Source organism: Rhinichthys klamathensis, unplaced genomic scaffold, assembly GCF_029890125.1.
Source record: "Rhinichthys klamathensis goyatoka isolate OS25496 unplaced genomic scaffold, OSU_Roscu_1.1 h1tg000043l_1, whole genome shotgun sequence".
Lineage (NCBI taxonomy): Eukaryota > Metazoa > Chordata > Actinopteri > Cypriniformes > Leuciscidae > Rhinichthys > Rhinichthys klamathensis.
In genome coordinates this window covers 1,054,550-1,070,000 of record NW_026606590.1, presented here as the reverse complement: position 1 = coordinate 1,070,000, position 15,451 = coordinate 1,054,550, and the positions used below count along the sequence as shown (strand labels likewise).

General features: G+C 37.2%; 1 protein-coding gene and 1 pseudogene across 1 annotated transcript in view; both read left to right on the top strand.

Moving 5' to 3' along the window:
- The window catches only part of LOC130082311 (MAM domain-containing glycosylphosphatidylinositol anchor protein 2-like), a 136,999-nt gene that overhangs the window by 86,419 nt on the left and 35,129 nt on the right, over positions 1–15,451 (top strand). The window contains exon 8 of the mRNA XM_056247164.1: positions 14,923–15,071. Coding sequence (XP_056103139.1) covers positions 14,923–15,071 — 149 coding nt within the window. The remainder of the gene's footprint in view (positions 1–14,922; positions 15,072–15,451) is intronic.
- LOC130082347 (5S ribosomal RNA) lies at positions 9,329–9,445 on the top strand (annotated as a pseudogene).

Here is a 15,451-nt window from a genome sequence, read left to right as displayed (position 1 = left end):
GAGTGGACGAGCCTGTTCTGAAGACTCCCGTTCATTTTGAATCCACGGGAAGAGAGCGGAGAGCGCGTCTTTTTCAGGCACAGTGCAATTCATTTTATACCATCAACAGGCCTAACAATCATATAATAAACTATAGAGCCTCGATATTAAAGAAACGCCGAAGTCACTCCTAGGCTTTTTCGTTGGTGCGCCATCAGCTATGCCTACAAAAGACAGATGAAATGTAATATTAATAATTGATCCATGTCGGTATACACAGCCTAATATTTTATAATGAAAAATAGCCTACACAATCAAGATAGACTATTTACTTTTTAGCCTATTTATTAAATCCAGGAAATTGGTTAATGAAACATGGATTAAAATGAAGATACAATTAATACAAAACGAAATTCGCTTTGAAGAAAGGGTTTGTGCCTTTTTGAGGCCTCTGTGAAAGTTTGAAAGTCTTTTAGTGCCGCTTTCTGAGTGTTCGCGCCTGTAATGGAGAACTGTCACGTAACATTGTTGGCGCCCCATACAATAGCAGCATGTTGAAATTATGTGCCAAAATGCGTTTTCTATTAGGCTACAATGAAAATATTGTACAGTAGCCTATCAGATAAGGTCAGTTTGCCGAAGTGTGTTTACAGTTTTTCTCCGTCGCTTTGGTGCATTTCTCACATCACTATTTACATTTGCACAACAGTTAATGCAGTTCTCAAAACAATTAGTACAAACTGCGAAACCTAGTTGATAACCTGCAAATGCGTGTCACTTGCTCAAAATGGATAGCTCATTCCTCAAAAGCAAGTATTCATGTCAATGAAAGTGTCCGTGTCATCAAGATGAAAAGTCCTGACACCATTGTTTATGAACAAGATAGTCAAATGGCTTTGTCATGTTTTCATTATGACAGTTTACTCTGTAAATGTTTTCCAATGCAAAAAAGTCAGATCTTGGTGACACTACCTGACAATGCTCAAGACAGCACTATATACTATTTGCACAGCCATTTGAAAACTACAGTAAAGTTACACATTACTGTATTTAGTGAGGTAACCGAGTACAAGACACTGAATATGTATGTTTCACATTTTTACTGCAAATGCTTTTCGCAATTCTACTGTAATTTGTTCACAGCATTGTGCAAAAGAAAAAATACACCCTTATTTACAACAAAAATAAACTCCCTTTGGGTAGAGCTGTGCACAACTGTGAACAATATTGCAGTACATGAACTGAACATACAACATACATAAGTACTGTAAATCACTCATGCACACCCCTTCTCATCAGTGAAAGCTGAGGTTCACCTGAGAGAAACTGTTCAATTTAGGATAAAAAAAGATTTTTTTTAAAAAAGATTAAAATGTTATTACAATTTGCTTGACCGATTTTAACAACTAGTTCAACATTTTTGTATGTGATGACTCAAGCAATGAAATGAGGACTATTAGTTTTATATGGAATGACTATTCAGCATTCACAAGTATAGTTAATTTTGACTGACATGACATAAACAAATGATGATGTTATAAAACAGCAGAGAGTTGTATGAAAGCAATTGATTCATGTCCAAAAGCATTTGCAATTTGTTTGAAGGAATGAGAAACTGCTACTATGATGTGCACAAATGACTAAATGTTGTGGAGGTTGAACTAACTGTTGTGCAAATGTAAATAGTGATGTGAGAAATGCACCAAAGCGACTGAGAAAAACTGTAATTTAGGCTATTTATTTATTTGTGTCCCTGCGCGCCGATCGGAGAGGAGTTCACTGCTGATATTCTGAGAGCTTTCTAGTCTCGCGGCTGTCATCAGCAGCGCCTTGTATCGGCCAATCAGCGGATGGCGGGCGGGTGCGGTTTTGAAAACTGGTCAAAAACGTTGGTGCGGATGGATGGCGGACGGATGATGAGTTTTGTGATGCGGTTGCGGATGAAATAATAGCCCATCCGCGCATCTCTAATATGTAGATCTATTCCCATCACATGAAAGGTTGCCGTGATTAGTGTGATCTCATCAATTTCTTCACTTTCAAGAATGCTTTCACCAAATAACAATGCAAACACGATGTACAGTAAGAGCTTCGTTGTGCAGTGTAATAGCGTCATTGATTTCATAACGAGTTTTGGCAAGTGTCCAGATAACTCTCTCTGTTTGATTGACAGCTTGAGCGATTGGAAACGGATCGTTCTTTGATCGCTTTCTGTATATATTTTAATCACAGTTTAAATAAGATTATTTTCGTCCTACTAAGAGACACGATGTGAAGTTGGTCGTTTAGTCACTAGCTTGATTTCCTGATGCATAAACAGTATTGGATGATTATCTGTCTGAACTTGAATAATTACACATCAGAAATCACTGATCACAGATCAGGCATTAGAATAAACGTGATTACTTACATGTTTGTGGCGTTGCTGGCAGATACAAATCGTAAAAGTCTGTTTGCAAAGCATGCGCCGAAACTACGACTGATTTACCAAATAATCCACAGTGAAATGCACCGAATACCAATAATGCACTGCTGAGACTTTCACATCGTTGAAAAAACTCCACTTTCCTAGCATTAGGGTGGTTTGGAAGGTAATGGCACTGATCCTGTGTCGATCTTTACTCGTTCTCATGTCATTATTCACTAACGCTCCAGTGGGCGGGGCCAAAGACGCGGTGACGTAGACGTAGGCGTTGATATTCGCTTTAGAGATCCTGTTGTTTTCTAGCCTTGGTTTCAATAAAATTTGTTTTTTTGGAATAACAAGGAAGTTTTTAGTTTTGAAACTTACAGGGTATTTTTATAGTATAACGACCTCTTAATTGACAAAAGATCAAGGAAAATTGTAATCCTCAGTTCGGGATCCCTTTAACCCCAGAGCTGGATCATGCACATATAGGGTGTTGTCAGGAGCATATGATGGGATGAGATGAGGACTGATGTCTGATATCCGGAAGGATCAAGGCTGTTTGAGGAGCCGGTCGATTGGCCTTTGTCTCTCAGACCCGGCACTACATGAGTCTTTTCTCTGCTGTGTTTACTGTTGATGTGTGTGTGTGTGTGTGTGTGTGTGTCAGACCTCTCCAGCCCCGCGGCTGTGTGCTTTACTCACTCGCTCTCATGCCTAATGTGCCAATCGCTCAGACTTCATCTCTCCCTCAGCGCTCTGCCAGTTCTGCCAGTTCTTCCATCTGCTCCTGAGAGACCGGCGCTCCAGCTCCTGATTAGCCTGGGATCTGGACCGGGATCCTCCAGAGGGATCTCTGCAGGTGTAATGGGTCTGGGTTTGTTCTCGCTGCGACAAACATCAGAAACCATTCATTTCCTCTTTAGATCCGAGCGAACTGCTCTCTTTTGGGGCATTTTTACTGGAAACGCAATAAAATAATGTTTTATTTATTTAATACTCTTGTTTCACTACCTATGGATGGATAGACAGAAGACGGATAGATAGATAGATAGATAGATAGATAGATAGATAGATAGATAGATAGATAGATAGATAGATAGATAGATAGATAGATAGATAGATATATAGATAGATAGATAGATAGATGGGTGGATAGATAGATAGATAGATAGATAGATAGATAGATAGATAGATAGATAGATAGATAGATAGATAGATAGATAGATAGATAGATAGGTGGATAGATAGATAGATAGATAGATAGATAGATAGATAGATAGATAGATAGATAGATAGATAGATAGATAGATAGATAGATAGATAGATAGATAGATAGATTGATTGATTGATTGATAGATAGACAGATAGATAGATAGATAGATAGATAGATAGATAGACAGACAGATAGATAGATAGATAGATAGATAGATAGATAGATAGATAGATAGATAGATGGATAGATGGATAGATGGATAGATAGATAGATAGATGGATTTTTAAAATAAAAGATCAGACTAAAATGTCAGACTACATAAAAAATGTTTACTAAACTTTAAGCCCGGACAAATATGTGAAGTAAGCTTGAAGTTTGAAGATTTTAAGGTCATGTTGTAGACAAATAGACTGACAGTTGCTTGGGTGGTTGCTAGGGTGTTGCTATGTGGTTGCTAAGGTATTTTATAGGATATTCTCTATGTTCTAGGTAGTGTCTAGGATGTTGCAAGGCCATTACTGGGTTATTGTAGTTGGCTGCTAGGGTGTTACTATGCAGTTGATATATTGTACTGGTAGTTGCTAGGGTGTTGCTATGCAGTTGCTCTAGTGTTCTGGGTGGTTTGCAATATGGTTACTTGTGTGTTTTGGGCCAGTGCTCGGACATTATATAGATGGATGATGGATGAATAGACAAATGGATTTTTTTTTTTTTTTTTTTTGCATGATTGTTTTTTTGTTTTTGAGAACTTATTTTTGTGTCCAAAAATGTATCTTTTTTTCTTTTTTGCACCGTAATATTCTTCTTTTGAGTTGTGGACTGACACAAGGATGATTAAATGATGACAGAATTTACATTTTCACTGTAAAATCCCTGTATTTGCACCACATGATTTATTGCTGTATTTCACTCCAAAAATGTGCGGCATGATCGATGATGTCACGAAAGAAGCATCAGTTTCATCCTAAGCATTAACATCCAGACGGGGTGTTGTGTGTAAAAATGCTCATCGGCTCTGCTTTTGTTAGGTTTTGTTTTATTGCGCTGGCTTTAATTTACCGCTCGAGTAGTTTCCATTTTAAGGTGAATTACTGATAATGAGAAACATCCGCTAGTTAATGTTCACGCTGAGATCGTATGATAGTAAGTCAATAGAGCTTTCAGCACGAGAGATCATGACATATGCTGATCTGAGACACGCCATCCATCTTTCTCTACAGCTTTCATCCCTCTTTCTCACACTAATCCCGCTTTCTGGGTCTTAATAAGAGTATTAGCGGAGAGATGATCTACTGTTCTGCAGAGGAAAGTGGCTTTAAAGCGACTCGGATGGATGGATGGATGGATGGATGATAGACTTGTGTGTTTGGTAACATTAGCCGCGTTTCCATTACCGATTGGGTCCACTTTATTTCGATAGTCCACTTTAGACATTCTGCTAACTATAAGTAACTTTTCAACTACATGTCAACTATAGCTCTCTTTAGAGTATTAGTAGCCTGTAGTAGACGGTTAGGTTATGGTTAGGGTTCGGGTTAGTAGAATAAGAGTTATCAGATATTAATCAGACAGTCTACTAATACTCTAATGACAGTTAGATGACATGTAGTTGCAAAGTCACTAAGGGTGTATTCACACCTGCCTTGTTTGGTTTGATTGAATCGAACTCTAGTTCGTTTCCCCCCTTGGTGCGGACCTTTTGGGCAGGTGTGAATACAGCAATCGAACCCGGGTGCGGACCAAACAACCGAACCGAGACCCAGCTGAAGAGGCTTTTTGACGGGATTCGGTTTCTGCCGAACCTAAGAATGTTTTTCCACCGAGCCCCAGGCTTGCTGGTCGACATCACGCCGCCGTTGATTACGGGCAGGTGTTTGCGTAGGTGGACCGTTCGAATGCAGTAGGCTGTGAGAAAGTGACAATGGATCAGAAAAAGTGTTGTTTGGCGGTACTTTCAGTCAAAAGAAGGCGATTCAAGTCGAGCTACATGTTCAATTTGCAATGCCGATGTGTCTCGTGGTGGCAGGGACCCTAAACAATACACAACATCGCCGCTGTTAAAACAGTTGTGTACGAAACATCTGAAAGAATATGAAGGAATAGACAGACAGCAACTTCAGGTCCGGCGAAGGAAGGACAGTCACAGATGAAAACTTGTGTTAGGCTAATATGCTGGATACTGATTGGATCTTGAGATAGGGTAAACATGGTAATTGTCAAAAAAATTGTTTTTCCCACTTGTCATCCTGGCGTGTTGCCTATTCTTTTTTTTCCCTTTTTTTTTTTACAGTTAAAATAAAATAAAATGATAAATACACTGCTGTGGACGTTGTTTACTTGATTAATGTGTTTGCCGTGTTAATGGACTGAGGATGGGAGTAGGGTTTCGGATTCGGCTGAATCTTAACCAGTGGATTCGGTATTCGGCCGAACCCCACAAATGTGGATTGGGTGCATCCCTGTGATTGGCCACATTTGAGGAGTTTCTGGGTGTTTCTCTCTCAGATCAATGGGATCTACCCAATGGGGTCAGAAAAATAATCTTGTTTCTGTTTGAATTAAGATTTTTTTTATTCCCCCATTGGCAGATAATTTCGCTTGTTTTAAGCAAAAACTCACTTAATTTTGATTAATTCCCCCGGAAAACAAGACTTAATATCTTATGGCATTTTACTACTTAAGTAAATGCATCTTGACTTAAGAACTTTTAGATATTTGGACTGGAAACAAGACAAAAATACTAAGTAAAAAAAGCATTTTTTGCAGTGTATGAGGAGTTTCTCCCTCAGATCCGCTTCAAGCTCTTGATTGTGTTATTTCTTAGAGGTTTATATTCCAGTATTCCCGTAATTCTTTAGTCTTTTATGAGTTTAATAGAGAATCCCACTTTCTGGGTCTTAATAACACTGAGTATTAGCTGAGAGATGATCTACTGTTCTACAGATGAAAGTGGCTTTTAAAGCGACACACACACACACACACACACACACACACACACACATATGGATGGATGATAGACTTGTGAGTTCCTGGAACATTTGTAAACAAGTCGTCCTGGTGTAATCTTCCCTCTCTCGTCTCTCTGAGACTGGGAGGGATAGTGTGTTTGAAGTGGAGATCCCTGTCGAATCTACAAGCACCTCCAGCTTGGTACTGCAGGCCCGGAGAGCACCGCTGTTGTAATAGTGTTTGTTTTCCGAGCCGAAAGTGGCCCGTGATTCACCCGGACAAGGTTTACGGTGGGCAATTTTCTCTCCGAGGCTTTCCTCTAAATTGAGCGCTGAGCCGGTAAAGCTGCTGGAACAATAACATGTTATTTGCTGCGACCCTCTTCGGAAAGTTTGTCCGGCTAGAATAAGCTTCTGCCGCGTGTGAACAGATGAAACGTGTTGAAGGAGACGAGACGGCGTTACTTCTGCTGAAAGATCAACTTCTCAGGGGCATTCAGACATTTAGGATTGTGCATTTCATTTGTTTGAAGTGCACATTGAAACCACAGTCTGCATAGTTACCAAAAATAGTTTTTTTTTTTAAGTTCAGGACAAGTTTATATATATAAAATGTATTTCATAATATATTTTATATTAATTTATAATTTTCATTTATAATTAGACTTTATTTGTATTCATTTATTCATGATAACATTTATTTATTTATTCTTTCATTCATATTATAATTTATTTAATGTATTTATTTATTTATAATGAAAATGTATTGTTATTTATTTATAATTATATTTTATTTGTATTCATTATTCATAATATAATTGATTTTCTTGTTTTTTATCATTATTTATTTGTGTCCATTTATATATTATTAATGTATTGTTTAATTAATAATAGAATTAAAATAGTATTTATTTATAATTTAATTTATGTGTGTTTATTTACTTATTTATTCACTCATGCATAGTAGAATTTATTTTCATTTATTATTTATTTAATTATTTATAATGTAAATGTATTCTCATTAATTTATAATAAAAAAATTGACATTTTTTCATTCATTCATTCACAATAGAATTAACTAAACTAATAGTTAATGTATCATTCATTTTTTAAATATATTTATTCATGTATAACAACATTTTATTATTTATTTATATACTCGTCTTTCATTCATAATATATTTTTTATATAATTTAATTTATGTATATTTATTTATTCATTCATTTATAATATTTATTTATTTTAATCCATTTTAAACTGTCTGATTCCTAAACTATTACCCACAATCCTGAATATTAGCAAATGCTTACAGCCTTGCGAAAAACAAATGAGTAATTATTGAGTTTGAAACGGAGTTGTTGTGTGAGAACATGATCGACGGCAGCCTTGTTTAACTCTTTTAACTCTCGTAACTCTTTTAACTCTTGTAACTCTCGTAACTCTTTTAACTCTTGTAACTCTCGTAACTATTTTAACTCTTGTAACTTTTAACTCTCGTAACTCTTTTAACTCTTGTAACTCTCGTAACTATTTTAACTCTTGTAACTCTTGTAACTTTTAACTCTCGTAACTCTTTTAACTCTTGTATCTCTTTTAAATCTTGTAACTCTTTTAACTCTTGTAACTCTTTTAACTCATAACTCTTTTAACTCTCGTAACTCTTTTAACTCTCGTAACTCTTTTAACTCTTGTAACTCTCGTAACTCTTCTAACTCTTGTAACTCTTTTAACTGTCTTAACTCTTGTAACTCTCGTAACTCTTTTAACTCTCGTAACTCTTTTAACTCTTGTAACTCTCGTAACTCTTGTAACTCTTTTAACTCTTTTAACTCTTAACTCTCGTAACTCTTGTGACTCTCGTAACTCTTTTAACTCTCGTAACTCTTTTAACTCTTGTAACTCTCGTAACTCTTTTAACTCTCATAACTCTTTTAACTCTCGTAACTCTTTTAACTCTTTTAACTCTTTTAACTCTTGTAACTCTTTTAACTCTCGTAACTCTTTTAACTCTCGTAACTCTTTTAACTCTTGTAACTCTCGTAACTCTCGTAACTCTTTTAACTCTCGTAACTCTTTTAACTCTCGTAACTCTTTTAACTCTTGTAACTCTCGTAACTCTCGTAACTCTTTTAACTCTCGTAACTCTTTTAACTCTCGTAACTCTCGTAACTCTTGTAACTCTCGTAACTCTTTTAACTCTCATAACTCTTGTAACTCTCTGCGGTCTCCCTGGTCTTCTAGAAGAGTGTGTGCTGGATATATCCGAGCTCCAGCGGGACTGAGTGTTTCCGAAAGCTAACATCACTGGATCTGCAGCAGGACCGTCTGCATTTGTCCCAGAAGCCTCGAGGTTTTCCTGTTTTCGGTGTTTGTCATCTCTGTGCTTCATTAGAAGAGTCTCGGCTCGTGTAATACGCCTTGCCGGACACTAACACCAGCGAGTGCTTGCAGAGATCAGCATCGTGTCGATCCATCAGCTCTCGTCTCGATGCAGACCTGCAGAGATCAAGAGCTTGTGCTCTACATGCTCATCTACAGGCTCAGATTTCTCTGAATTTCACTCTCAGTGTCACATGGCTTTCTTTACATCGCCTGTTATATACGAGTTAGGTGTCATTCGAAAGCTTAAACACTCGAACATTCATCTGGTGAAAACTTTTTTGAAATTGAACATTGCGTTGCATGGAAACTGTACAACTCGTGTTTGAATTTATAGTCCAGATTATATGGTAAAATAAATATTTTGAAAGCCTCGAGCAGCCATATCACCCTGTGTTTACCAGCAGCCATATCACCCTGTAGCCCAAGACTGGTTGCCCACTGAAGCTAAGCAGGGTTGAGCCTGGTTAGTACCTGGATGGGAGACCTTCTGAGAAAACCAGGTTGCTGCTGGAAGAGGTGTTAGTGAGGCCAGCAGGGGGCGCTCACCCTGTGGTCTGTGTGGGTCCTAACGCCCCAGTATAGTGACGGGGACACTATACTGTCAAAGAGCACCGTCCTTCGGATGAGACGTTAAACCGAGGTCCTGACTCTCTGTGGTCACAAAAAATCCCAGGATGTCTTTCGAAAGAGTAGGGGTGTAACCCCGGCATCCTGGCCAAATTTGCCCAGTGGCCTCTGTCCATCATGGCCTCCTAATAATCCCCATATATATATATATATACACTGATTGGCTTCATCACTCTGTCCCCTCCTCAGTAAGCTGGTGTGTGGTGGGCGTTCTGGCGCACTATGGCTGCCGTCGCATCATCCAAGTGGAGCTGCACATTGGTGGTGGTTGAGGAGATCCCCCTTCCATGTGAAGCGCTTTGAGTGCCTAGAAAAGCGCTATATAAATGTAATGAATTATTATTATTATATACAGATCATATACAGCATCATATACAGCATCATATACAGCATCATATGCAGCATCATATACAGCATCATATAAAGCATCATATACAGCATCATATACAGCATCACATATAGCATCATATACAGATCATATACAGCATCATATACAGCATCATATACAGATCATATACAGCATCATATACAGCATCATATACAGATCATATACAGCATCATATACAGATCATATGCAGCATCATATACAGCATCATATAAAGCATCATATACAGATCATATACAGCATCATATACAGCATCATATGCAGCATCATATACAGCATCATATATAGCATCATATACAGATCATATACAGCATCATATAGCATCATATACAGCATCATATATAGCATCGTAAACAGCATCATATATAGCATCATATACAGCATCACATATAGCATCATATACCGATCATATACAGATCATATGCAGCATCATATGCAGCATCATATATAGCATCATATACAGATCATATACAGCATCATATACAGCATCATCTACAGCATCATATATAGCATCATATACAGCATCATATACAGATCATATACAGCATCATATACAGATCATATACAGCATCATATACAGATCATATACAGATCATATACAGCATCATATATAGCATCATATACAGCATCATATATAGCATCATATACAGATCATATACAGCATCATATATAGCATCATATACAGCATCATATACAGATCATATACAGCATCATATACAGCATCATATATAGCATCATATACAGATCATATACAGCATCATATATAGCATCATATACAGATCATATACAGCATCATATATAGCATCATATACAGATCATATACAGCATCATATACAGCATCATATACAGCATCATATACAGATCATATACAGCATCATATACAGCATCATATATAGCATCATATACAGATTATATACAGATCATATACAGCATCATATACAGATCATATACAGCATCATATATAGCATCATATACAGATTATATACAGATCATATACAGCATCATATAAAGCATCATATACAGCATCATATACAGCATCACATATAGCATCATATACAGATCATATACAGCATCATATACAGCATCATATACAGATCATATACAGCATCATATACAGCATCATATACAGATCATATACAGCATCATATACAGCATCATATGCAGCATCATATACAGCATCATATATAGCATCATATACAGATCATATACAGCATCATATAGCATCATATACAGCATCATATATAGCATCGTAAACAGCATCATATATAGCATCATATACAGCATCACATATAGCATCATATACCGATCATATACAGATCATATGCAGCATCATATATAGCATCATATACAGCATCATATACAGATCATATACGGCATCATATACAGCATCATTTACAGCATCATATATAGCATCATATATAGCATCATATACAGATCATATACAGCATCATATACAGATCATATACAGCATCATATACAGATCATATACAGATCATATACAGCATCATATATAGCATCATATACAGCATCATATAAAGCATCATATACAGATCATATACAGCATCATATATAGCATCATATACAGCATCATATACAGATCATATACAGCATCATATACAGCATCATATATAGCATCATATACAGATCATATACAGCATCATATATAGCATCATATACAGATCATATACAGCATCATATATAGCATCATATACAGCATCATATACAGCATCCTATACAGCATCATATACAGCATCATATACAGATCATATACAGCATCATATACAGCATCATATATAGCATCATATACAGATTATATACAGATCATATACAGCATCATATACAGATCATATACAGCATCATATATAGCATCATATACAGATTATATACAGATCATATACAGCATCATATACAGCATCATATACAGCATCATATATAGCATCATATACAGATCATATACAGCATCATATATAGCATCATATACAGCATCATATACAGATCATATACAGCATCATATATAGCATCATATACAGATCATATACAGCATCATATACAGCATCATATATAGCATCATATACAGATTATATACAGATCATATACAGCATCATATACAGATCATATATAGCATCATATACAGATCATATACAGCATCAAATACAGATCATATACAGCATCATATACACTCACCTAAAGGATTATTAGGAACACCTGTTCAATTTCTCATTAATGCAATTATCTAATCAACCAATCACATGGCAGTTGCTTCAATACATTTAGGGGTGTGGTCCTGGTCAAGACAATCTCCTGAACTCCAAACTGAATGTCAGAATGGGAAAGAAAGGTGATTTAAGCAATTTTGAGCGTGGCATGGTTGTTGGTGCCAGACGGGCCGGTCTGAGTATTTCACAATCTGCTCAGTTACTGGGATTTTCACGCACAACCATTTCTAGGGTTTACAAAGAATGGTGTGAAAAGGGAAAAACTTCCAGTATGCGGCAGTCCTGTGGGCGAAAATACCTTGTTGATGCTAGAGGTCAGAGGAGAATGGGCCGACTGATTCAAGCTGATAGAAGAGCAACTTTGACTGAAATAACCACTCGTTACAACCGAGGTATGCAGCAAAGCATTTGTGAAGCCACAACCCGCACGACCTTGAGGCGGATGGGCTACAACAGCAGAAGACCCCACCGGGTACCACTCATCTCCCCTACAAATAGGAAAAAGAGGCTACAATTTGCAAGAGCTCACCAAAATTGGACAGTTGAAGACTGGAAAAATGTTGCCTGGTCTGATGAGTCTCGATTTCTGTTGAGACATTCAGATGGTAGAGTCAGAATTTGGCGTAAACAGAAAGAGAACATGGATCCATCATGCCTTGTTACCACTGTGCAGGCTGGTGGTGGTGGTGTAATGGTGTGGGGGATGTTTTCTTGGCACACTTTAGGCCCCTTAGTGCCAATTGGGCATCATTTAAATGCCACGGCCTACCTGAGCATTGTTTCTGACCATGTCCATCCCTTTATGGCCACCATGTACCCATCCTCTGATGGCTACTTCCAGCAGGATAATGCACCGTGTCACAAAGCTCCAATCATTTCAAATTGGTTTCTTGAACATGACAATGAGTTCACTGTACTAAAATGGCCCCCACAGTCACCAGATCTCAACCCAATAGAGCATCTTTGGGATGTGGTGGAACGGGAGCTTCGTGCCCTGGATGTGCATCCCACAAATCTCCATCAACTGCAAGATGCTATCCTATCAATATGGGCCAACATTTCTGAAGAATGCTTTCAGCACCTTGTTGAATCAATGCCACGTAGAATTAAGGCAGTTCTGAAGGCGAAAGGGGGTCAAACACAGAATTAATATGGTGTTCCTAATAATCCTTTAGGTGAGTGTACAGCATCATATATAGCATCATAATACAATGCTAAATCATAAATCAGATGTACACCTATGTACAATAACATACCGATGTCCAGCAATCGATTTAATTAGTACATTGTGTTTAATTTGTCATTTAATGCACTTTAACACATGCACTTTAATGGTCCAGTGGCAGAAGTTTTGCTAAGCGTGTCAGAGGTTCTGGGTTCTAATCCGCACTTTTTTTTTTTTTTCTCATTAAACCAATTATGTTTATCAGTGGTTGTATATCAAGCAGGGACACGTTTGTGTGCATTTTACTTTGTGATTTCTCCGGAATGAATGGAGAGTCTCCGCAACGGATTAAAGCGGCAGCGCGAGCCACAAGAGAACACCGTATCCACGCCACTGGTCGCAGTCAACGGGCACTTTGATCACTTGATTTCAAAAACAACACATTTCAGCGCTAGATCGCCTCTTATTTAACAAACGAACTAAATGAATGCTCTGCTAGTTAACTAGAGATGTTTTATTTATTTGTATTATTTACATCCGTGACGTGAGATGTTTCAAAAGTGGTGGGGACAATATTGACCCTGGCAAAAAGTGGTGGGGACATGTCCCACCCGTCCCACCCGCAAATTACGCCTATGGCATCATATACAGCATCATATACAGCATCATATACAGCATCATATACAGCATCATATACAGCATCATATACAGATCATATACAGCATCATATACAGCATCATATACAGCATCATATACAGCATCATATACAGCATCATATACAGATCATATACAGCATCATATACAGCATCATATACAGCATCATATACAGATCATATACAGCATCATATGCAGCATCATATACAGCATCATATACAGCATCATATACAGCATCATATACAGATCATATACAGCATCATACAGCATCATATACAGATCATATACAGCATCATATATAGCATCATATACAGCATCATATACAGCATCATATACAGATCATATACAGCATCATATACAGCATCATATACAGCATCATATACAGATCATATACAGCATCATATACAGCATAATATACAGCATCAGCAATTTCCAGTGGATCCTTGATGTATGCTTCTGTGTGTTTTTAGGTCATTTATTTCATTTTATCTATAAATGTTTTTACATTTTTATACTAATTTTACCTAATTTTTAAATAAATAAATTTTACCTCATTTTTAAATGTTTTATATTTTTATTATTATATTTATTTATTTATTCTGTTTAATTATTTAAAAAAATATATTTATAAAAATTATTTATCATATTTATATGTATTTATATATATACAGTATTCAACATTTAAAGTGGATCAAAAAAGTTCATCAAAGTTGTCCTAAGACAAGAACGGTATTGATAACCCATTAATTAAAATAAATCCATAAAATAAATATAATCAATATTTTCATCATGTGATATATAAGTATACTCGAGATTTCTCGTGCGTACAAACATCTCACTGGGTTATCACAATCAATGGCATAAAGGAATGTTTGGAAATGTAATCTGATGTTTCCTAACAACCCACTACTATGTGTGTGTGTGTGTGTGTGTGTGTGCGCAGGGAAAGCGTTCGCTCCGGAGTTCTACTACGACACCTATAGCCCGCTGTGGCAGAACCGGCCTCGGGTTTACGGCTACAAGCTCCAGTGGACTCAGATGAGCCCCGGCGCCGTGGACCGGATCATGGCCTATCGCCTGGGCATACGGCAGGTCAGTGGGGGGGGGTTATGTCCTTGTTTTAATGTACTTTATGTATTCTTATGAAACGTGGTCTACTGTATGTATAAGTATTGTTGGTTTGTTTTAATGTATTTGACATTATATCTGACAATATCTGACATTACACCAGGGACTGCACTGTCCCTGTAACTCTGTATTAATTAATTAATTTATGAGCATGCATGTGTTCTCCCAGTTCACTAAATGAGCCATGCACTGGAAAAGAGCAAACACACACTCCAGTGACTAATTCCCTGGTGTGTTTCCCCACTTGTGTGTGTTCTGCCACAGAGATCAGGAGGGACTTCACATGAGCAACATACACTCGAAAAACTCCAGGTTAAACTTAAATAGCAATATATAATATATAC